At 38.8% G+C, this 23,943-nt stretch overlaps 1 protein-coding gene across 1 annotated transcript in view; it reads right to left on the bottom strand.

Annotated features, from left to right (window-relative positions):
* The window catches only part of LOC111531219 (oligophrenin-1), a 75,675-nt gene that overhangs the window by 32,475 nt on the left and 19,257 nt on the right, over positions 1-23,943 (bottom strand). Inside the window, exon 4 of the mRNA XM_023198459.1 lies at positions 21,103-21,262. Coding sequence (XP_023054227.1) covers positions 21,103-21,262 — 160 coding nt within the window. The remainder of the gene's footprint in view (positions 1-21,102; positions 21,263-23,943) is intronic.

The raw sequence follows: 23,943 nt of genomic DNA, 5'->3' as shown, positions 1-23,943 counted from the left end.
TTTACACTGTTGGTGGGATTGTAAACTAGTTCAACCATTATGGAAAACAGTATGGCAATTCCTCAAGGATCTAGAACTAGATGTACCATATGACCCAGCCATCCCACTACTGGGTATGTACCCAAAGGATTATAAATCATGCTGCTATAAAGACTCATGCACACGTATGTTTATTGCGGCACTATTCACAACAGCAAAGACTTGGAATCAACCCAAATGTCCATCAGTGACAGACTGGATTAAGAAAATATGGCACATATACACCATGGAATATTATGCAGCCATAAAAAAGGATGAGTTTGCGTCCTTTGTAGGGACATGGATGCAGCTGGAAACCATCATTCTTAGCAAACTATCACAAGAACAGAAAACCAAACACCGCATGTTCTCACTCATAGGTGGGAACTGAACAATGAGATCACTTGGACTCAGGAAGGGGAACATCACATACTGGGGCCTATCATGGGGAGGGGGGAGGGGGGAGGGATTGCATTGGGAGTTATACCTGATATAAATGACGAATTGATGGGTGCTGACGAGTTGATGGGTGCAGCACACCAACATGGCACAAGTATACATATGTAACAAACCTGCACGTTATGCACATGTACCCTAGAACTTAAAGTATAATAAAAAATAAAAATAAATAAAAAAATAAAAAAAAAACCACCCAATGAAACAGATCATCTGAGTAGTCCTATAACCATTAAAAATTTTCAATTCATAGTTTAAAAACTTCCAAATAAGAAATCTGTAGACCCAGATAGTTTAACTGGAGGATTCCACCAAACATTTACAGAATTAACATGAGTTTTAGAGTCTCTTCCAGAAAGTACGATGATACAATTACTTAAGAAAGACATTTTACACTTTCTTTAACAATTAAATGTATAATTACTATTTGACTCAGTCATTTCTACTCCTTCATGTTTACTCAAGAAAAAAGAAAACATAAGTCATACAGACTGTACACAAATGTTTGCAGCAGATCCAAACTGGAAACAACGCAAATGTCCATTAACTAGTGAATAGACAACCAAATTTTGGTATATATGTTGGAATACTACTCAGTAATAAAAAGGAATGAACTATTGACTCATTATAACAACTTAAATTAATCTCAGAATAATTATGCTGAATCAAAGAAGGCAGACCAAAAAAAAGTATATATTGCATTATTCCATTTATACAAAACTTTAGAAAACACAAATTATACTGACAGAACTGATTAGTGGCTGCCTTAGGTGAAGAGTATAGTGTAGGAGTGGGTTGGAGAGGGGAGGATTTTGAAGTGATAAGCCATTGAAAAGGACATACGAAGGAAAAGAAAATGAAATAGCTTGTGAACATAAAAATCAACTTCACTAATAATTATAAAACTACAATTCAAACAAGATATCACATTTTCCCTATTAGACTGATAAATTAAGAAAAATCAATATTGTCCTAAACTAACAAAGAAGTGAGTAAAAACAGTCACCTTTATAAGCTGTTATTGGGAGGGTGATTTGGTTTAGCCATATTGGGGGTCAATCTGGTAGTAGCAATCATGATTTCAAATAGGTATGCACTCTGATCTCCCTACTTTTAGAACCCCTATTGAGCAGAAATCCTGACACATTCACTCACTGATATCTATGCAAGTGCCATGTACCATTAAAAAAAAAAATACATAAATACCTATTAACATGGGAAAGTTACATAAATTGTGGTTCACCCACTGAGGAATATTATACAACTGTTAAAAGGCAGTGATGTAGATTTGTAAGAACTGAGGTGGAAAGATTAAATATTTTAAAGTAGTTTATGAAATAGTATATATAGTATGGTGTCATTATTCAAAAATAGCTTTGTGTGTTTATGAATGTACTGTCCTTTGTCATTTATAATTGCAAAGAAAAGGGTCCAGAAGCATACACATTAGATTGTTAACAATCACAATCATAACCTCTAGGAAAGTGAATAGGATTACAGAGGAACGTCAAAAGATACATTCCTGTTTTAGTCTACACACTTCTATGTTATTTAAATTTTTGTGCTGAATTTTAAGTTTAGTTTGATTTTTTAAAACATAATAAAAATGAAAACAAGGACATCCCTCTAAAATATTTTTTATTGTTGTTTAAGAAAGAGCCTAAATTGTAGGGATCTAACACACATGAGTTCAAACCTCAGCTCTATCACTTATGGCCTCTGTCATGTTAGGTAAGTCATTTAACCTCTCTGAGCCTCAGTTGTCTAATTTGCCAAAAGAAGATCATGTCTATGAGTATAGTTGTCATGATCAACTGATAAATGTACATGAGTATTTGTCTAGCTTAAACCCCCCTTCTCTCTCTCTCTCTCACTCCAGTGCCCTTCCATTTGGTTTGGAACAGAACCTCTTAACTGGGGGCAATTCTACTTCCCAGGGGACATTTCATGACATCTGTGGAAATATTTATTGTCACAACTGTGGAAGGGGGGTTGGCATCTAGTGGGGAGAGGCAAGGAATCCTGCTAAACATCCAACAACACCCAGGGCAGTCCCCACAACAAGAATTATTGGCCCCAAATGTCAAAATAATACCAAGGCTGAAAAAATGTTGGTCTAGAATAATGAAGAGGAGTAATAAATGAGAATATACTTACTTAATGCAGATGGGATTCAAGAACATGTAAACCTGAACTGAATTTCTAAAAAACATCTTGAAAACAGAAAACAGAATACATATTTATTATGTTTATAGGCATCCATCCATGCATCTGTCCATCCAACAATCTCTTCTGATTGAACCCAAGTGAGTGTTCTTAATGGAGATAAACACATCATATATTATTTCCCCTTGCTCAGTTAGAAGACATCCTTGCTGAGGCATTCATAATATACCAGACCACAGACACCCTCCCTCACAGATGGCCTCACCTCATACTTTAGAGAAAAGGGAGGTCATTAGAAGTAAACTTCGACTGGGCGCGGTGGCTCATGTCTGTAATCCCAGCACTTTGGGAGGCTGAGGCAGGCGGATCCCTTGAGGCCAGGAGTTCAAGACAAGCCTGGCCAACATGGTGAAACCCTAGCTCTACTAAAAGTACAAAAATTAGTCAGGTGTGGTGGAGCATGCTTGTAATCCCAGCTACTCGGGAGGCTGAGGCAGGAGAATTGCTTAAACTCAGAAGGTGGAGGTTGCAGTGAGCCAAGATTGCACCACTGCACTCCATCCTGGACAGCAAGACTGTCTCTAAATAAATAAATAAATAAATAAATAAATAAATAAATAAATAAATAAACAAACAAACAAGTAAGTAAACAACTTCAACTTTTTGTCCCTATACTGACAAACTCATTGACATCCACACTTATAAACTTACTTTATCTCCTCCTCACTTTCTAAGGAGAATGCCTCTACCTATGCTCTGGATCCCATCTCATCTCTTCCTGTTTCTCAGGGACCTTCCTCCATCGTTCATCTCCTTTCTTACAATACTGTTTCTCAAAAGCGTTTAAATGAACTTAAGTCTCTCCTGTCTGAACCCAAGCTACTCCCCACTGCCATCACACTCATTTTCTTCTACACTTTCCAGACAGTTAAGTCTCCATTTCTTCATCCTCCAGTTGATCTTCAACCTTGTCTCTGCCCACATCACTCCTCTGTAACTGTTTTTACAATGATCACCACTGGCCTGCTAATTGTCAACTCCAACAGGTACTTTTCCATTTTTATTTTGACTGTGCTCCAACATTTAACACATTTAACCAATCCATTTCTAAAAATTCCTCTCTCTTTACCTCTCTGCTTCTCTGAACACTGTTGTCTCTTTCACTGGCTTTGAAATTTGATGTTCTCCAGGATTGTGTCCTCAGCCTTCTAATGATCTCACTTGTCTGCACTCATTCGCTTTCTCAACCGTGTCATCCACTCACGTGGCTTGCACTACCAAGTTTCTCTACTGGTTTCTATACCAATATATCTAACTGACTGCACAATGTTGCTTTCTGGATATCCCAGAGGTATCTCAAATTCAACATTTCTAGAATTAAACACATTCGCCCCTTAAAATTTTGTATTACCTAAAACAATGCCAATGTCCAAGCCAGAAATCTGGACATTATTATCTTAAAACCCTCCCCCTCTCTCACATCCCACATCCATTTAGTCACCAAGTTCTATCAATTATACTTCCTTAATGTCTCTCTAATCTATCCCCTCTGCTCACTACCACTGACTCGGTTGAATCTCATCATGTCTCTCTATGACTATAATAGTCTCCTAATTGTTCTTTCTGTCTGCAGTCACTCCTGCCTTTAATCTCTCTACCCGAGTGCAGATAGAGTGATCTTTCTCAACTCTAATCTAATTGTGTTACTCCACTGCTTAAAATATTTCAATGACCCCGCACTTTCTTCGGGACAAAGGCCAAATTCCTTAGTTAGCACACAAGGTACTCAACAATCTGGCCAGAGCCTGAAATCTCCAGCCCCATCTTCCACTATTCCTCTACATTCACCCTCCACTATAGCCATGCTGAATTATTAAAGTTCTTTAGTCTCTTAGTTATTTAGTTCTCTGGTTTTTTTTATAGAACTTAATTTCTCTGGTTTCTCATTCCTGTATGTATCCAGAGCGATCTATACACAGAACACTTTCACTCTTACCCTTTATGGCAGAGACTGCTAATTGCTTACTGGTGTCCACCTTCCCCTTCTTACTTTTACTAATGGAAGTCGCTGAATGGTAGCTGGGCACCCATGCCTACCTTTCTTAGTCTCCCTTGCAGCTAGGTAAGGACATGTGATTAAGTTTGAGATAACAGAATACAAGTAGAACTAATGCATGAAAGCCTCTGGGTCATGCTTTTATGAAGAAGCTGTCTGTATTACATTCTGTCTTTTTTCCCTTTCTCTCCGGCTAGTAAATGGGGACAAATGGAATAGCTATCTAGGATCAAGAAACTGAAGCCAAGTGGTGAGGATGGCAAAAGTATGCCATTGATCTTGGACTATTCACTGCTAAACTTTTAGGTGAGAGAAAAATGTACTCCTCTCCATCATATTTCAGCCAAATAATGTGCAGTCCTCTGCTATAGGAGGACTTTTCTTATAGAAGGTTAGCCTATACCTTAATTCATCTACTCTTCTGACTTTCAGGACTCACATCATGCATTACCCACTGTATGAAGACTTCTTTGATTCCCAGTAGAGAGGTAAGTTCCCTTTCCATGGGCTCCCACAGCATCCAATGCACATCTTCACCACAGTCTTTATTACACTGCATCCTGAGTGTTAGTTGGTTCCAGATACCCCCTAGTCCCATAACTTTTCTGACAGCAGAGATTTTTTTTCCTGATTCATCTCTAGAGGCTAGGGCTGAGTAGGGCATGAGGCAAGATAAAGCAGCTCAATAACAGTTTTTAAAATGAATGGATGAATTTTGGCTACCAGGCCCTTTAGAGTATATTAAGTAATAGAACTTTTTTTTTCATTTATTCCTTCACCAACTATAATCGGGAAGACAGAGTACAAAATAGAGGTCAAAGAGTCAGGACAGAGTCAGAGTTAGTTGTGTTGGAGCTTTGCTATGTAACCAGGGGCAAGAAATTTAAACTATATGAATTTCAAACTTGAAGCTCAGTTTGCATTTTGCAAATGTCAGCTGCAAAATGAGAATAGTGATACCATCTACCTCATAGGGTTGTTGTGATGGTTGAATAAGGTAACTTACAGGCATACCTAGGAGATGGTGCGGATTTGGTTCCAGACCACCAGAATAAAATATGTATCACAGTAAACTGCGCCACACAATTTTTCTGGTTTCACGGTGCTTATACTATACTGTAGTCTAGTAAGTGTGCAATAGCATGATTCCTAAAAATACATCCCTTCATTAAAATAATTTATTGCTAAAAAATTCTGACAATCATCTGAGCCTTCAGCAAATCATACCCTTTTTTGCTGGTGGAGGGTCTTGCCTCTATATTGATGACTGCTGATTGATCAGGATAGTGCTTACTGAAGGCTGGAGTGGCTATGGTAGTTTCTTAAAAGAAGACAAAAATGAAGTTAGCTGCATCAATTGACTCTTCATTTCACAAAAAGTTTCTCTGTAGCATGCTATGCTGTTTGATAGCATTTTACTCTCAGAAATTCTTTCAAAATTGGAGTCGCTCCTCTCAAACTCTGCCACCACTTTAGTAAACCAAGTTTATGCAATATTCTAAATCCTTGGTCATCATTTCCACAATGTTCACAGCATCTTCACCAGGAGTAGATTCCACCTTGAGAAAGCATTTTCTTTGCTCATCCATAAAAAGCAACTTCTCATCCATTGAACTTTTATTCTGAGATGGCAGCAATTCAGTCACGTCTTCAGGCTCCACTTCTAATTCTAGTTCTCTTGCTATTTCTACCACATCTACAGTTACTTCTTCCACTGAAGGCTTAAGCCCCTCAAAGTCAGCCATGAGGGTTGAAATTAACTTTTTCAAACCTCTGTTACTTTGTTGATATTCTGACCTCCTCTCATAAATTATTAATATTTTTAATGACATCTAGATTGGTGAATGCTTTCCAGAAAGTTTTAAATTTACTTTGCCCAGATTCATCAGAGGAATCACTATCTATGGGATCTAAAGCTTGATGAAATCTATTTCTTAAATAATAAGACTTGAAAGTTGAATTTATTCCTTGATTCATGGGCTGCAGAATGGATGTTGTATTAGTAGGCATGGAAACAACATTCATTAATCTCCTTGCACATCTCCATCAGAGCTGCTGGGTGATTAGTACATTGTTAGTGGGCAGTGATATTTTGAAGGAGAGTTTTTCTTTTGAGCAGTAGATCTCAAGAGTGGGCTTAAAATATTTAGTAAAACATGCTGTAGACAGATGTCTTGTCATTCAGGCTTTGTTGTTCCATATATGGAGCATGGGCAGAGTAGATTTTGCATAATTCTTAAGGGCCCTAGGATTTACAGAATGGTCCATTGGCCTTGGCTTCATCAGCTGCATTAGCCATTAATGAAAAGGGTCCTGTGTAACTTTGAACCCAGGCATTGACTTCGTTGCAGCTATGAAAGTCCTACATGGCATCTTCTTCTAATAGAAGGCTATTTCATGTACATTGAAAATGTGTTTTTTAGTGTTGCCACCTTCATCAATGATCTTAGCTGCATTTTCTGGATAACTTGGTATAGCTTTTACATCAGCACTTGTCGCTTCACCTTGCACTTTTATGTCATAGAACTGATTTATTACCTTAAACGTCATGAACCAACCTCTGCTAGTCTCAAACTTTTCTTTTGCAGCTTCCTTACTTCCTCAGCCTTCACAGAATTGAAGAGTTACAGCCTTCCTGTGGATTAGGCTTTGGCTTAAGGGAATATTGTGGCTGGTTTGATTTTCTACCCAGACCACTAAAAGTTTCTCCCTATGAGCAATAAGGCTATTTTGGTTTCTTATCATTTGTGTGTTCACTGGAGTAGCACTTTTAATTTTCTTCAAGAATTTTTCCTTTGTATTTACAACTTGGCTAACTGTTTGGCACAAGAGGCCTAGCTTTCAGCCTATCTCAGCTTTCAACATGCCTTCCTCACTAAGCTTAATCATTTCTAGCTTTTGAGTTAACATGAGAGACATGCAACTCCTACTTTCACTTGCATACTTAGAGGCCTTTGTTGGGTTTTTAATTGGCCTAATTCCAATATTGTTGTGTCTCAGGGAATAGGGAAGCATGAGAGGGAGAGGGATGAGGAGCGGCTGGTCGGCAGAGCAGTCAGAACATACAACATTTATTCATTAAGTTTGCTATCTTGTCTGGGTGTAGTTCATGGAGCCACAAAACAATTACATAGTAACATCAAAGATCACTGACTGCATATCACCACAACAGATGTAAGAAGGAAAAAAAAGTTTGAAATACTGCAAGAATTATCCTAATGTGACACAGAGACAAGAAGTGAGCCCATGCTGTTGGACAAATGGCTCTGATAGACTTGCTTGAAACAGGACTGCTACCAACATTCAAATTGTTTTTAAAAATGTAGTATTTGCAAAGGGCAATAAAGTAAAGCACAATAAAGCAAGGTATACCTGATGTAAAGAACCTAGCCTGGAACATACTGAGCACTCAATAAGTGGTAGTTATTGCAATTATTATGAACCCTAAAAAGAACTTAAACCTATGTTTCCTTAAAGACAGAGAAAACGCAAGACACACAAAGAGGTGGGGAGAGGGGAGGGAGAGAGGGGAGAGGGAGGAAGGGAGGGAGAGAGAGAGAAAGAGGGGGACAGGGAGAGGGAAAGGAGATTGATAGAGAAAGGGAGGGAGGAACAGAAAAATTTTCAAACTGAAGCAATAGGGAGTAAAGCAGTTATATGCTATGCAAATCAGGTGATATGAACTTATTAGCTCTTCAAGCTCTCTGTCAGATTAAATGATCTTATTTCCCTTCTCCAGTTATAAAAATTACTCACTTCTCATTGAAAAAAAAACCTTTCCTCACAGGTTGCTCTTCTTCAAAAAGCTACCCAGGCCTCAAGATAGATATGGGCTCACTGACTTCTAGGATTTATAACAAGAGCTGACAATTCCACTTGGATAGGGTGTTGTCCACATGGCCTGTCTCCTGAAAGTATACTGAAAGGCTCATTGGTAAGGAGCTGTTTGAGAGCAGTTTTTCCAATGTGACAGTAAGCAGAGCTCAGAGAAGGTGCTTGGTAGGCTTAAAACCACACTCTCTTTAAGTGAGAAAAGTCTAGAAAAGCAAAGGGGAAACTTCCTGTTGTGTCTTCTCTAAGATTAAAATGTGGCCTGAATAACCCCTACAGTCATCATGGATTGCAACATCTTTCCCAAAGCTGGCCTACAGATGCAAACATTCAAGCCAAGCTTTAATGTGGAAATATTGGCAATTGCTGTAGTAAGAAGAATCCACTTACCTCTTTTTCTGGTCTGTGGCCCTCCAAAGGCCTCACTTCAAAACTCTTTTTTAACAATGAGCATTAACCTGTGTGTTACTGCTATTCCCTTTGGGAAGACAAATGGAGCAGATTGTCATCCTTGCTCCCAGCCACTCTGGTTTCTTTGCTGTTCAACATGCCAAGCACATTGCTGCCTTGGGCCTTTGTACTAGGTTTTCCCTATTCATGGAATTGCCCTTCCCAGAGATATCTACCATACCTTGTACCCTTACTTTATTCAGTTCTCTGCCTAAATAACACATTAACAGAAGCCTTGTCTGACCATCTTCCATAAAGGAACAACCCACTACCTTGCTTTACTTTTACTTCAGAGCACTTGCCACCAACTGATGTATTGTTTATCTCCAGCAGAACATGAAGACCCACAAAACTTGGCCTTTGTTTTGTTTGTATCCCCAGAGCCTAGAACTTCGCCTGTCCATAGTAAGCATTTAGTAAGTATTTACTGAATGAAGGGGTGACATTGGTACCTTAAAAACAGGATTGTAAACTACAGATATAACTAGTGGAATTGGGAAGGGTAACTTCGGGAAAACTCCACAGTTTCTATTAAGAAAGGAGGAAGGAAAGAAAATATGGTCCCAAGATCTCTTAACTCACTGTTGGCAGTCCAATATTAATGAGAAAACTTTCAGAGCTGACAAAGGAGTTAGAATAGGTCCAAGGAAAGAAACCCAGCAAGCTCTACCTAATGCCCCAGTGGCTTCTTGTGTATCCATGAAAGGACTTATTCTAAGCAGATTCTGAGAACGGAATAACCACCTACCCTTTTAAAATAGCAGAAATAAGAACAGGCATGGTGGCTCATGCCTATAACCCCAGCACTTTGGGAGGCTGAGGCAGGAGGATCACATGAGGTCAGGAGTTCAAGACAAGCCTGGCCAACACGGTGAAACCCCGTCTCTACCAAAAATACAAAAATTAGCTGGGTGTGGTGGTGCACACCCATAATCCTGGCTACTTGGGAGGCTGAGGCAGGGGAATCACTTAAACCCCGGGAGGTGGAGACTGCAGTGAGTTTAGATCACGCCACTGCACTCCAAACTGGGTGGCAGAAGCAGAGACTCTGTCTTAAAACAAACAAACAAACAAACAAACAAATCCTAAAGGAATGGGAAACTCATAGTATATGGGGATTTTCTAAAGGGTCAAATACCAGGTGGCACAGGATGCAAAACCAGTTCCTATGCATCTCATGCAATCATTGCGAAAAGGGAGTGACAACAGTAATAGGAGAAGGTGGAAATGGTGGTACTAGCTGCTGACCCAGAAGACTGACTAAAATGGCTTTGATGGAACAAACTTTTTCCAAGTTCAAGCCATGGGTCAGAGTTAGTTTTAATGGTCAACTCTTCTATAATGCTTACTACATGTCAGGCACATGTCTAAGTGTTGTATGTATATTAACTCATTTATTGATTGTTTACAAATTCCTTTCTCTGAACACAAATTCCTTTCTCTGCAAAGACAACTTGGGCTTGAAGGACATGATTGATCAACCAGTGCATTAGGGTAACTACAAAATAAATCCCTCTTCCTATCCCTTTCCACAGGATTAAGGGAGGAAAGAATAATTAGAAAGCTGAATGAATGGAAAGTTGAGAAAAATTATCACTAGAACTTGACAGGGTATAGGACTTCATTTTCCCTCCTCTGGACACTGTAGTGGTTCTTCTGTAGCTGAAAAATTAAGCAGGAATTCCTAACTCATAGACAGACTAGATCAAGTCACTGGGGAGAAGACTAGAAAGAGGATGTGAGGCCAAAGGCTTGGCTGGGAATAAAGAATGTGCATTGTCCAAGGCCACCTGATAGTAAGAAGCAGGGCTATGATAGGAACCCAGAAGTGTCTGACTTCAAGGCTAACACTCTTTCCACTATAAACCATAGAAGGAAACATTTTAAGTTTAAAAATAATTCCTTGGGTAGAAACAGTATCAGGCAGAACTTATTTTCCCACCCTCCAAAACTCCAGAAAAAGGACAGACTGATTTGGCTTTCTGTGGACTGGTTAAGAACAATTAGGGTTTCATGGTCTTTGATAGTGACTTCAGAAAAAAATCCCAGAAGGTGGCCAAAGTAGAGTCTGGGGGCAAACCAGTGCTTATTTGATTTCTGGGCATATGGTTGGCACTAAGTGCCATTCTAAAGGCCTGGTCTAAGATAATTCAATATCTGAGGAATATTATTTCATTCTGATGGGCCTTGGCTGTTGTTCTGGGTTGTAGTCAGGAAGGAGCCCAACTCCTGGAATCCCTCTCCTGAAGGCTTCTGGGAACTAAATCTGGATAATTTGCTGGGCTTTGAGACACTGCCAGGCAAGCGAACACCTCCATTGGGAAGAGGGTTAACAAACTGCTTGCCTGAGTTTGGTCACATATTAACCCCCTTACGGATTCTTCTCCATCATGTCTTTAGGTGTGAAAGAGAGAAGAAATTTAATATAAGATGGTCATTTCCAATTGCCAAAGGCCAAGAGATCCAGACTCATTCTAACCCTTGGAAATCTTGGCAGAAATGAACAACTATCCAGATTCTTTCCAGATGTCGCTTCAGGGCTGCAAATATCAGATTGTACAAAAAAACATTTTGCCTTTCTATAAATCAAAGCTACAAGACTTGGCCCTGATGAATCCCAGCTTTCCAATTGAGTCTCCATTTACATTCTGGCTAAGACTATGTTGAGCTTTCTGGGTTCTGGTTATATTAGCAAAAACCATACTCTTCACTACACTAGAAACAAAGGTGGCAACAGGGTCAAAAATAATGAGCTCTTAGCATTTGGCACAGACCACATTAAACATCAAGTGTGTCACCGAGTTTGCTTAGAGTATGTAGAGAACTTTGAAACTATCACGTCTGTTGTTACCAAGAGCCAGCTTTTTATAAAAGGGCTGTCACTAAGGCTGTCTTTGGTCTCAGACACACATAGCCTTTAAGGCCTTTTTAGATGTAACATTCTAGAATCCTGTCTAGTCCTATTCATTCAATATACTTATGGGAAAATCGATGTCCAAAGAGGGGGATGTGACTTGCCCAAGGCCCCAAAGCTAGTAGATGGTAGAACTGAGACTAGAATCCAAGAGTTCTAATGCCCAATCAGGTGTCATTTCCCCTAAAAAACAGTACCTACTGCAGGAAATAGCTGTAGACTTCCACTGATTATATCTAACCGGTCTGTAATCCGTGTTCTAATTGTCTGTCCATTCCGCTTCCCAGTTGTCTCAGGAAAAAAATATCAAGGGAGAGAGAGAAGATGAAATCAGATCTTATTAAGGATATCTCTGTCTACTCAGCATGGATTGTGAGTTTTCTACTAAGAATGAGATGGCAGATTCCAAGTGCAGTTTCTTTTTAGATCAACTTAAGATGCTTTTAGGTTGGGAAATTAAAGAGTTTCTCTATCATTTAATAACCATAAACAATGGTGTAAGGGCTTCTAAGAAAAGCCTCTTTTGACTACAAAGACTTAGTAGATACCAAGGTATTAATAAAAGTATTAGGAGGGAATGCCACCACAAAGACAGAGCTCATCTCCTGTCAATACAGCAAAGGGGTGGTGGTATAGGGCATGGGCAAGTACTAAAATTTAGTGGCCAATGTACTATGTACAAAGTACTTGAAACATTTATCTCATTGACTCCTCCCAGCAACTCTATGAAGTAGGTCTAATTATTAGTATCATTTTTTTTTAAATAAGGGAAACAAGGCTCAGGGGGGTAAACTGGCTTGTTTAGATGACCACCCAGCTAGTAAAGGATGAAGTTGGGATGTAATCCCTGGGTTGTCTAGTTTAAAGCTATTTTTCCATTCTTTCCATTATTCTCACCTCTAGGGATATCTGAAGAGCTTACAGAGGTGGCCTGGACATTTTCAGAGTTCTTGGTAAGAAGTCTTAATCTAAGAAAGGAGCAATGACCCAGCTTTCAGTCTCCGAATCTCAGAGCAAAGAAAAAGTTCGCCCAATCTCTCATTGCTCCTCCATTGATTCCTGTTCTCTCAAATAGGAATTGGCGTATCACCAGACTGCTGAAGCTCAGTCTGCTTTAAGTCTAGCTGCCAAAGTACACCTATTTGGCCCTCTGGCACACTGGCCCCAGTCTTGCTGTATTATCTAGACTCTGGTGCTCTAACCTGAGACCTCAGGCCACTCAAAGGAGAACAGCAAAGGAAAAAATATATGATACAAGAAAATCGCTGGCCATTGAGGGGAATGGACAATATGACCTTGGAGATATTTTCAAATTCTCAAAAGTCTCTGATTCTATATTCTCCGCCACCCACACACACTAGAAGCCTCCAAAAAGAAAATAAAAACAGATATTTGATTTTGATAGTCCATACAAACCTAACCTCTGTAGACCTCAGTTTACCTGTAAGTAAATACTACATAAAGTTATGAGAAATCGAGGAGATGCTTTGTGTCAAATGTATAGCACCATGTCTGACACATAGCAAGCTGCCAAAAAATGCTATCATTTTTACTGTGATCATTATTATTACAGCCCAAGCTAGAGACAGAAAAAGGGAAGGAGTGGTATTTTCACCTCATTCTGAATCACTGGCATAATGCTTAGGATGACCAGAATCAAAAGGGGAATCTTTTCTGCTCTCTGAACGTTGGGGCAAACCTCAGCTCACAACTACATCCTACATTTATCATCCTATCTCATTGGGTTTGGACATGCTTATTCACCTGAAACAGGGCCTGACTTCACTGCAAAGCTATAAATAACTGGGCATTTGAAGAATGTGTGAAGATCTCCACTTAGCCAAGGTGGAAAATTTTAAGCTACGTTTTCAAAGATTCATCGTAACTAATAAATACATCTGAAATCTCCCAATCTTAGTAATTCTCTGCTCAAAGATATTTTTTCTCCAGGTTACATTTTGATCTTAATATTCATACTTAAAGATATTTTTTCTCCAGATTCAATTGAGAATGTTTGCCAAATTCCAAGCTAAATACATATTAGATTTACATGTACAGACTAATGAAAATATCCTTACATGTACAGATAATAAAAATGTTATTTTCAATAACTTTTAGCTTAACCTTATCATTTCAGAAATTAAATGTGAAGAAGTAGAGTCTTGGCTTAATTAGATTCTCTCTCTTTACACATACCAACACCCCCCCCCCCCGCCAAAGTGTGTGTGTGTGTGTGTGTGTGTGTGTGTTTGTGTGTGTGTATAGGTAGGTAGATATAGAGATACATTCTAAAATACAAATGTATAAAATATAAATCTATACAGTAAAATCTATAAAGTATAACTATATATTTACATTTATATTTTAAAATCTCTATCTATCTATCTATCTATCTATTTATCTTATTCCAGAAATCAGTTGGAGGGACACATTCATCTGTTCTCTTGCTACCCTCTGGTGGCAGACTGAAATTCACAAACACCACCTTTTTGAGAAAGGAGAGACAGACCAGGACTGGAAGGGTCTGTGTCCTCTAGGTTGCTAGATAGGTGTCTGAAAAGTATATAAATGAGACCCATTTCTTAACAGGGTCTCTTGTTTGCCTTCTCAAATCCATTACATTGCTACAACATCGGCTTTTTTCCTGGATGAGGTCTCATTTGGCCGTTTGGGAACATAGGCAACACTGGAGTTCCCACAAACTCCACACTGAGAATAACCCTGCTTTCTCCAGCCAGTTTACAGGAAGAACTGCTTTCAACCATCCATGTCTGCAGAAAAGACTATACCATTCAGTCTTCCAGTTCCCTGAACCATATATCTTAAGCAGTAAGACTAAAATCCATTTTGACATACACTGATAATAGATTTTCTAATTATCTCAAAAAATAATCAACTATTCTCCCAGAAACTATACTTGACACAGTGAGGCAAGATCCTTCCTGTATGATTAAAAAGCAGACACCCACTCACTAAAAAGGAAAGACTGGAAATAAGGAGGGAACTCAAGAGTAGCTAGAACAGCTAAGTCAACATCAATGATGCAAAGAAAAGCACAGCTCACATCTCAATAAAACAGGTCCCCCTTTCCCCGAGGGGCAGCCATAACCTGACAGACCTAAATTTAAGTCTCAGCTTTGCCACTTACTAGATTCAATGCCTCCATTTCCTAATCTCAGAAATGGAAATACAATCCATCATTCACAGAATTAGAAAAAGGACTCCACACTGATTCCATGTTCACTGAATACAAATCTAAGCCTACAGGAGCAGAACCACTGCTTTCTAGCTCTTTGAGAGTGGTCTTGGGAGCAATAAAGGAGGAAAATGGCAGATGCCAGGTTGTGTAGGTGAAAATATGAGTTTGCAAAACACAAGTTAGACAACTGGTAAAAGTTTGTGGCTGGTATCCGAGTTCTTTTATAAACTAGTTGGGAAGAACTGTGGGGGAGAGCGGATGTTCCAAACAGTAGACAAGCAGGAATGGAGCTGCAGAAATGCAAACCTGTTACCACTACTGTGGCATGCGAAAAGAAGCTTCATATAAAATGAAAAGCTTGGACCTGAAGGTCTTTAGGGTCCCTTTCCAGTTCTAAAATTCAATGGATCTACCCTACATTTTGTCCCCTTAGGTGAAATAGCTCTGTCCTCAAAACTAAATTGCTAAGATCTGCCTTCAGAGATGACCTCTCTCTTCCCCACTAATTCCCGGCAGCTCCCCAAAACAAAATGTTCAGAAAACAGAAGTCAACCTTCCTCTGTCAGTCCAAATTACCTCTGTGCCTCAAGTCAACAACATCAGGTTCAGGCACCCTAATACATACTGCTAAGTGAGATGGGAAGAAAGAGAACTTCAGAATAATTGGCAATGTTGTTCTCGGGAATCAGTGTAGAGGTAGATCTTCTATTATTTACCTATTTTCCAACTTAGAAAAGAAAAAATTTAGAAAAGATCATTCAGCTTGTTAAAAAAAAATTTAAGAAAGACTTAGTAATAGACTCCTTTAAGCATCAATTCTTCTGATTCACTTACATTGTATTTACAGACCCTGGATGCTCTTAAAAGAGAGACTGAAAGAAAGGAATAACAAAGAAACTTAAAACCAATGTGTTTAAGCCCTTTTCTATTAAAGAGCAAGCGTAAATGGAAAAAAAAAAAACACATTACTGAAATTAGTATATATTTCAACTGAAAAATCATACCCCATTAACTGAACAACTTGGCAGGAACATATAATCCCTGATATGTGTGAAGCGGCATCAGCTCTCACACATATTATCTCTTTTAATCCCACAACCACCCTGTGAGGTTACACCTACATAAGGTCTAGAATTTCTGAAACATTTTCACCCACATATCATTCTGCTATTTTTCAAAAAAGATAACTTGATAAGTATATAATAAACTGAGATTTCATTTCATATCTCCATGTAAGATGTTTCATTTGAAATAAATTCATAAATCAGAAAAGATCCTTGGTTATCATGTCTTTGTTTGGAAAACATGGTCAGCGTACATCCCTGGTATCACATAAACGTCAGAACTTCAACTACTTAAAACATATTAACAGGTTACAAGGGTGTGAAAACCTCACTTAACAGCTGACCACTAGTTAATAGAAATGCCCTCCTAGTATATCCTGGGAATAAGAGATAACTAGCATTTAATTGCTCTTCAAATCATGCCGCATAATATGCTTTGCTTTGCTTTGGACATAGCCAAATCACACTTTTATGAACTAGACTGGGATTGAGGTCATTTGCCAACCAACACATTTTCTAATAAAATTTAAGTTGGCATTTGCCCCTAAAAAATGCATAGAATAGAAACAAAAAAATTATTTTGTTATACTAATGATGAGATGGTGTGTCACTCCTTTATCCACTTATAAATGAATTAGGACATTTAAAATGCAATGAATCATCATATAATGAATGTTCAGAATATGCTTCCAAGGCTCCCTACTGCCTTCAGGATAAAGACCAAACTCCTTAACCAAGCATACAAGACCCATGATCTGACCACCAAATGCTAGGATTAGAAAATTATTTTCTATCAAAAATCTTGGCCGGGCGCGGTGGCTCAAGCCTGTAATCCCAGCACTTTGGGAGGCCGAGACGGGCGGATCACAAGGTCAGGAGATAGAGACCATCCTGGCTAACATGGTAAAACCCCGTCTCTACTAAAAACTACAAAAAACTAGCCGGGCGAGTTGGCGGCACCTGTAGTCCCAGCTAACTGGTGAGGCTGAGGCAGGAGAATGGCATAAACCCAGGAGGCGGAGCTTGCAGTGAGCTGAGATCCAGCCACAGCACTCCAGCCTGGGTGACAAAGCAAGACTCGGTCTCAAAAAAAAAAAAAAAAAACAACACACAAAACATACACCAAAAAAAAAAAAAAAAATCTTCACTATGTGGATGACCCTTCAGCAACTCTTGCCTCAAAGTTCCTTAGCTCTCTCATCTATAATGACCTTCACCTTCACTTACTTCAGGTACCCATTTGCAAGACACATAACAAAGATCTAGAGGTGGTAAAGTATACATTTGAACTGCCTGATTTCAAATTTGAGCTTCAACATTTACTTACTCCATGACCCTGGACAAGTCGCTTAACTTCTCTGTACCTTGGTTTCTTCTTATGTGAAATGAGGTGTAAATGTGCTAATATGTGTAAAATGCTTTAAATAAATTGTTTTCAAATATTAATTAACATCCCTATAAAGGTTTTGTGTGGACATGTTTTCATTTCTTTGGGATAAATGCCCAGCAGTGTAAATGATGGATCCTAAAGAAGTGCATGTTTAGTTTTTAAGAAACTCCTAAACTGTTTTCCAGAGCAGTTGCCAAATTTTATATTCCTACCAGAAGTGTATGAGAGATCCAGTTTTTGTGTACCCTTGTCAGCAGTTGGTATTGTCACTATATATATTTTTAACGTTACCTATTCTAATAGGTGTGTAGAGATCTGTCATCATGGTCTTAATTTGTATTTCCCTAATGGCTAGTGATCTTGAACATCTTTTCATATACTTAATTGCCATGCATACTTCATGTTCACGTCTTTTGCCCACTTTCTAATTAGATTTAATTTTTGTGCTGTTGAGCTTTGAGAGTTCTCTGTATAGTCTAGATATTAATCCTTTGTCAGATACGTGGTTTGCAAATATTTTCTCCAAAACTCAGTAGCTGTTTTTCCATTTTATTAATAGGGTCATTCACAGAGCAAAACTTTTTAATTTTGATGAAGTCAATTTATTGATTTTTTTTTTCTTTAATGGATTGTGTTTTTGGTGTCATGTCTCCTCAATAAGTCCTAGGCTCTAACAGTTTTCTATATTATCTTCTAAAAGTTTTATAGTTTTATGATTTATATAAATGTATGATCCTTTTTGAACTCATTTTTATATAAAATGAGAGGTTTAGGTTGAGGTTCACTTTCATTACCTGAAGAGCTGCAATTGCTCTAATACAATTCATTGAAATGACTACCCTCTCTCCCTTGAAATGCTTTTGTACCTTCATGAAAAATAATCAGGCCATACTCTGTAGGGCTATTTGTGGATTCTCTATTCTGTTCTATTTGTTTATGTAAGAAGTAGACAAGAGGACTTATCAAGTTACCTCTGCCAATTGTACACTGTCTTGATTATTGAAGCAATACAGTAAGCATTAATATTATTAATACCTACCTCCAGTTTATTCTTTTTCAAAATTGTATTAGCCCTTACAGTTCTTTTCCATTTCTACATACATGTTAGTATTATCTTGTCTTTATCTACAAAAAATCTTGCTGGGATTTTCATATTGATTACCTTAAACTTATAGATTAATTTTTAAAGAATTGACATCTTTACCATGTTGAGTCTTCCACTCCATGAACACAGTATGTATCTCAATTTATCTTCATTTGCTTTGACTTCCTTCATATTCTCCACTTTGCAGCCAGAATAAGCCTGTTAAGCCTAAATCAAATCCTGTTATTCCCATGATCAAAACCCCCCTTCTATCTTACTCAGGCAGAGCAAATCCAAAATTCTTCCAGTGGATTATAAGGCTCCACTACAGGATCTAGTATGTCCCTCTCCATTATCTCTTCAAGCCCATCTTTTCCTATTTCATCTTTTGCTTAATCCACTCTAGCTAGTCTGGCCTCCTTGTTGTACCGTGAATATGACAGGCACACTTCTGCCTCTGGGATTGTGGACATACCATTTCCTCAGCCTAGAATCATTTCTCTCTGGATAGGTGAATGAATCATTCCTCTACTCCCTATCAATGTCTGCTGAAAGGTCATCTTCTCTGTGAGGCCCTCCTCATTTCCTTATTTTCTCTTTTCCTATCTGTATTTAAAATTGCAAAACCACTTTCCAACCCCTCCTATTTCCCTTCTCTGCTTTTCTCCTTAATGTTCATTATAATCTAAAATATTACATACTTTACTTCCTTTGAATACTGTTTGTTTACTCTTTTTGAATATAAACTCTATGAAGATGATATCTAGAGTTCCTAAAACAGTACCTGGTATAAAGTGGGTACTCGACACACGTTTGTTGGACGAATCAATCGATTTATCAATTTATCACATCTGGGCTCTAGAACAGGGGTCAGCAAATTAGAGCCCACAGGCCTGTTTCCCATTTTGTAAATAGAATTTTACTAGAACACATCCACAACCATCTGTTTACATATTGTCTACGGCTGTCTTCTCACTACAATGGCAAACTTAAGCAGTTGTGACAGAGATCCATGGCGGGCAAAGGCTTAAGTATTTATTATATGGTCCTTTAAGGACAAGCTTTCTGATCCCTGCTTTAGATTCACATAGTCAACTGCTCGCGAGGCATTGTTCTCTGGATGTCTTTCAGAAATCTCAAATGTGACCTGTCCCAAACTGAACTTTTCTCTATCTCCCTCAAACTTTCCCATTGTGAATTTCTTATATGTATGAAGGACAGCCCCATCCACCCAGTCAGCCAAGTCAGAAAATCAGGATTCAGAAATCTCCCTCTCCCACATCCTTGGTGACTTCCAGTCACCAAGTCCTGCTGCTTTTGCCTCCCTGTCCTTCTTTATTGAATTATGCTTTTCCCTAGGATGGCACTAGCTGCTATGAAGCTTATACCCCAGTGTAGGGCCATCTGTTGCAAGTCTACAAGAACTTGTCAATAAATATTTGTCTTAATCTCATTCTGGGCATCATTTTCTGACTCTATCTTTGTTTTACCTTTTATACTTGACCTGATTATAATGTGTGATGCCTTATATTTTATGTGCAACATAAAATATGCTACCATATATACTTTTGGAATGAGATGGGTTTCAAATAAGTATAAGTATTGATTTCTTTTTAGTTTTGATGGAGTTCAGGACCTGCTATCCCAAAATATGGCACCTTGGCATTTGTGGAAACAGCAGAAGCAAGAAGGTTTCTCTGCCTTCTCCCCTTCTCCCCTGGAGCAGGCCATAAAAGAATTCTCTGACCTTTCTCTAAAGTAGGTCATTCCAGAGGTACCCTCCCTATAACTGGAGGTAAAGAACATCCCTATCCTCGAAGACACAAAAACACCAAGAAGAATCTGAACAAACAAGCCTTGCTAAGATCCCCCTAAGTTTATTATCATTAGATCATATCCTTCTGTCTTCTAATCACTAATCTTCACAATGATCCATTTCATCAAACTTAGTATAAAAAATGCAAGAGTTTACCTGCTTCTTTGGGTCTTCATTTCTAAAGGCTCTTGTGTCATGTCAAACTTATTAAATAAATTTGTATACTTTTCTCTTGTTAATCGGTCTTTTGTTATAGGGGTCTCAGCCATGAAACTAGCAATGAGTGAGAACATAAATATCTTCTCCCATACAGTTTCACTGTATATAGACTATTTTTATACTATCATTTTCCTATTTACCCAGCTGTCTCAATACTATACATTGTTAACACCTTAAAGGCACAGACAGTGACTTTTTCTTCTTCATTACCCTCAGTATTTAGCATGGTGTCTGAAAGTAATATAGTTACAAGCTTGAGCAATGTTTGCTGAATGAATTAATTTCCCAGGGTAAGAGTTACCATTAAATGTCATTGTGTCATAATGGGATTTCCTTTCATTGTCAATGTGAGCCAAGGAGGAAGACACAGCACTAAAAGGCAGTTGGGGGAAAGTGTCACATGTTTGGAAAAGAGGTAGTGAGAAAATAAAATGCATACCTTGCCAAAGTGCTCGATTAGTATTTCCACCACTATGTTCTGGAATTTGATGTTCATCATGGCGGCCACAGTGTCCTCCTGAGCTCTCATCAGGGTGGGCCCAAAGATCACTCCCATGTTGGAGGGGGTCATAAGATTCTCTTTGCTGTGCTCACACACACTGCCAGAAGAAAAGGGGCAAGATTAACAAAATTTGTTCCAGTATCCCCTTACAAACAAGACTGTGTTAGGTGCTATAGAGGGTAAGAGAAACTAAAAAGTAGAAGGAAAGGAGCAGCCTAAAGTATGTATTGGAAGAAAAGATTACAAAGGAAACAATCAGCAAAGAATACAAGATAGTATAAAACTAGGAGTCAAAGTGGTTAGACATAGCTAACCTAGCTAACAGCACTGAAGGAATTAAGAGACAGGCGGGGATATGGAGAGGGACTACAGCTAGTGGGAAACTATTTGGAGAGGCAGAAAGGAAGCAAGAGGACATTCCAAGCAAGAGGAACAGCCCACATAAGTATAAAGCATGTACAAAGAACCACAAAGCACAATGAGAGAATGCCTACCAGTCTCTTAAATCAGCCCCTTCCCGACCCCCGTTAGAGAAGCAAAAATATGAAGGAGCTGAAAGGGATCACTAAGATTTGCACTTGATCATCTTCCTTATTTTACAGATGAAAAAACATAGGTCCGAAGAAGGAAAGGAATTTGCTCGAAGTCACAGTCAATTAGCTGTAGAGTAGAACCTGCAACCCCAGATTTTCTGATTCCTAGTCACTTTCATCACTTAAATTCCCTTTAGTGGCTTCCTACTTTGGGATCCTTCCATAACTTGAGTAACTTGACCCGTATTTCCAATCCCTACTTACAGCTTAGGCTCTGAAGCTGGGTTTGAATCCCAACACGGCCACTCACCAGCTGCGCAACAGTGAGTTCACTCACTCTAGCCTCTCTGAACTTCAGTTTTCCCACCTGGGAAAATAGCACCCAGTTCAGAGAGTTGTTGAATAAATAAAGATAAATTGCTTTAGCATGGTACCTGGCACCCTGGGAAGTATCTGTTGTTATTATTACCTCTCCAGGAGCCTTGAGGCACTGCTGACCTCTGACACTCTTGTTATACTAAACTGCTTGGATTAGGGTTGTCTGGTTATACCACATTGTTTCAGAACCCCATACCTCTCTGCTCATGTCATTCTCTCTACCAAGAATATCCCCCTCTCCATACATTCACAAAATGTCTATCTATCCTTGGAGATGCACATAACGTTATATCTTCAGGGAGACCAGAGCCCACTGTGCTCATCCTAACTAAAACCACTGGCAAGCAGAGTAAGTTGCAATTTTCTGTTTACTTATCTGCCTCTCCTACTAAGTGATAAACAACTTCCAAGTGTGTGTGCCTGTCACACAGCAGGTAGTAATGAATTATTTGTAAAGGAATTGAGCTCCCCTAGTGCTCTTCCAAACAGTCCTGGAGGCAGCCAAGTAAAAGGCAAGAATCTCTTTTGGTCAGTTTGGCTGTAGGAACAGCCCAACTGCCTACCCGAAACACTCACTCTCCATACCTACCAAGGCTAAGGCCCAGAAGAGAATGACAGATTCTTAACACTGAGTGGGTAATCGAGGCGTACAGAATCCTTAGACAAATCTTAATGTGAAGTCTGTTAAGCCCTAGACAAAGGCTGAGCATCATTCAGATGGAAATGAACAGCAACCATTCATAGCTTTTGATATTGCTGGGCTGGTGATGTGTTCCTTTTAACAGTTTCAGTACTCCTGCAATTAATCTTTATTCTTTAGTGACAGAAGTTTTTTCAGATATTAAAATGGAAAAGTATCTCCATGCTAACATCAAATGACCCAAAAAGGCTAAACCACAATGACACTTGTGTATCTCCTATTGTGAGCTTTGAAAGGAACTGATCTGTGTTCAGTGTCCCAGCAGCTCACAGAATCATCACAACTCCAAAAAGCAGAGTATTTTAGTTTTGAAGCCTCGGTTTACCAAGAGGAAAGCACTTGGCAAGGTCATATGGCAAGGCAGAGATTCAAGCCCATATTTGTTGCTCCCCAACTCTTATAGCCATCCCATTGCATCCCACTGCCTGCTTGTCTAACTTTTCTGGATAAAGCAAAACTCATATGTGGGCTCTTCTAAGCTAAATCCACCTTCTGATTCTCTGTGGGAGTTACTTGTCATCCCATTTAGGATACTCTTCCTTCTTGGCCTTCCTACGAGATTTGGAAGTTCACCTATTCTTTGGAGAGATTGCTTTGCATTTAGCATCTCTTTTTATTATATATTTTGAAAACCAGTATGGGGGATAAATAACATCCCAAATTGTGGGTTAACAAGATGAATGAAATAAAAAACAAGAGTATGTGATGTTATTTGACAGCAAAGGAATCTTGAACTCTCTAGTCCACTGAGGTTGGTTGTAAGAAGTCTCCAGTACAGAATAAAATGATTCTGATTGCATGGTTTAGACTAGAGGTCATAAATTTAAATGTCTAGAGGGGCAAGGCAGGTAACTTACATGAGAGAAATGGGCCTGGTGAGAAGTAGCTGCCACATTTAAATAAGCAGATATTCTCTAGACCACCATTTTCCCATCACTCACTTAGAGACATATCATCAACAGAATTACTTCTAGTTTTAAGAAAGGGAAATTCCTAGGTCACATCTAATGTAACTCTAATATAATATTTGTTAAAACATTTGGGAGTGGTAGGGCCTATGGTAAATTAGAAGCTTGTGCCCATTCCAAAGCAAGAAACCATTACTCAATCCCAACTGATTGCTGCCACGTGGGCATGCAGATCCAGTGTGCTAACATCCTCTTTTTT

The sequence above is a fragment of the Piliocolobus tephrosceles genome, chromosome 12 (genome assembly GCF_002776525.5).
Source record: "Piliocolobus tephrosceles isolate RC106 chromosome 12, ASM277652v3, whole genome shotgun sequence".
Taxonomy (NCBI): domain Eukaryota; kingdom Metazoa; phylum Chordata; class Mammalia; order Primates; family Cercopithecidae; genus Piliocolobus; species Piliocolobus tephrosceles.
The sequence above is the reverse complement of the archived record's forward strand: the minus strand, read 5'-3'. Positions and strand labels throughout refer to the sequence as shown.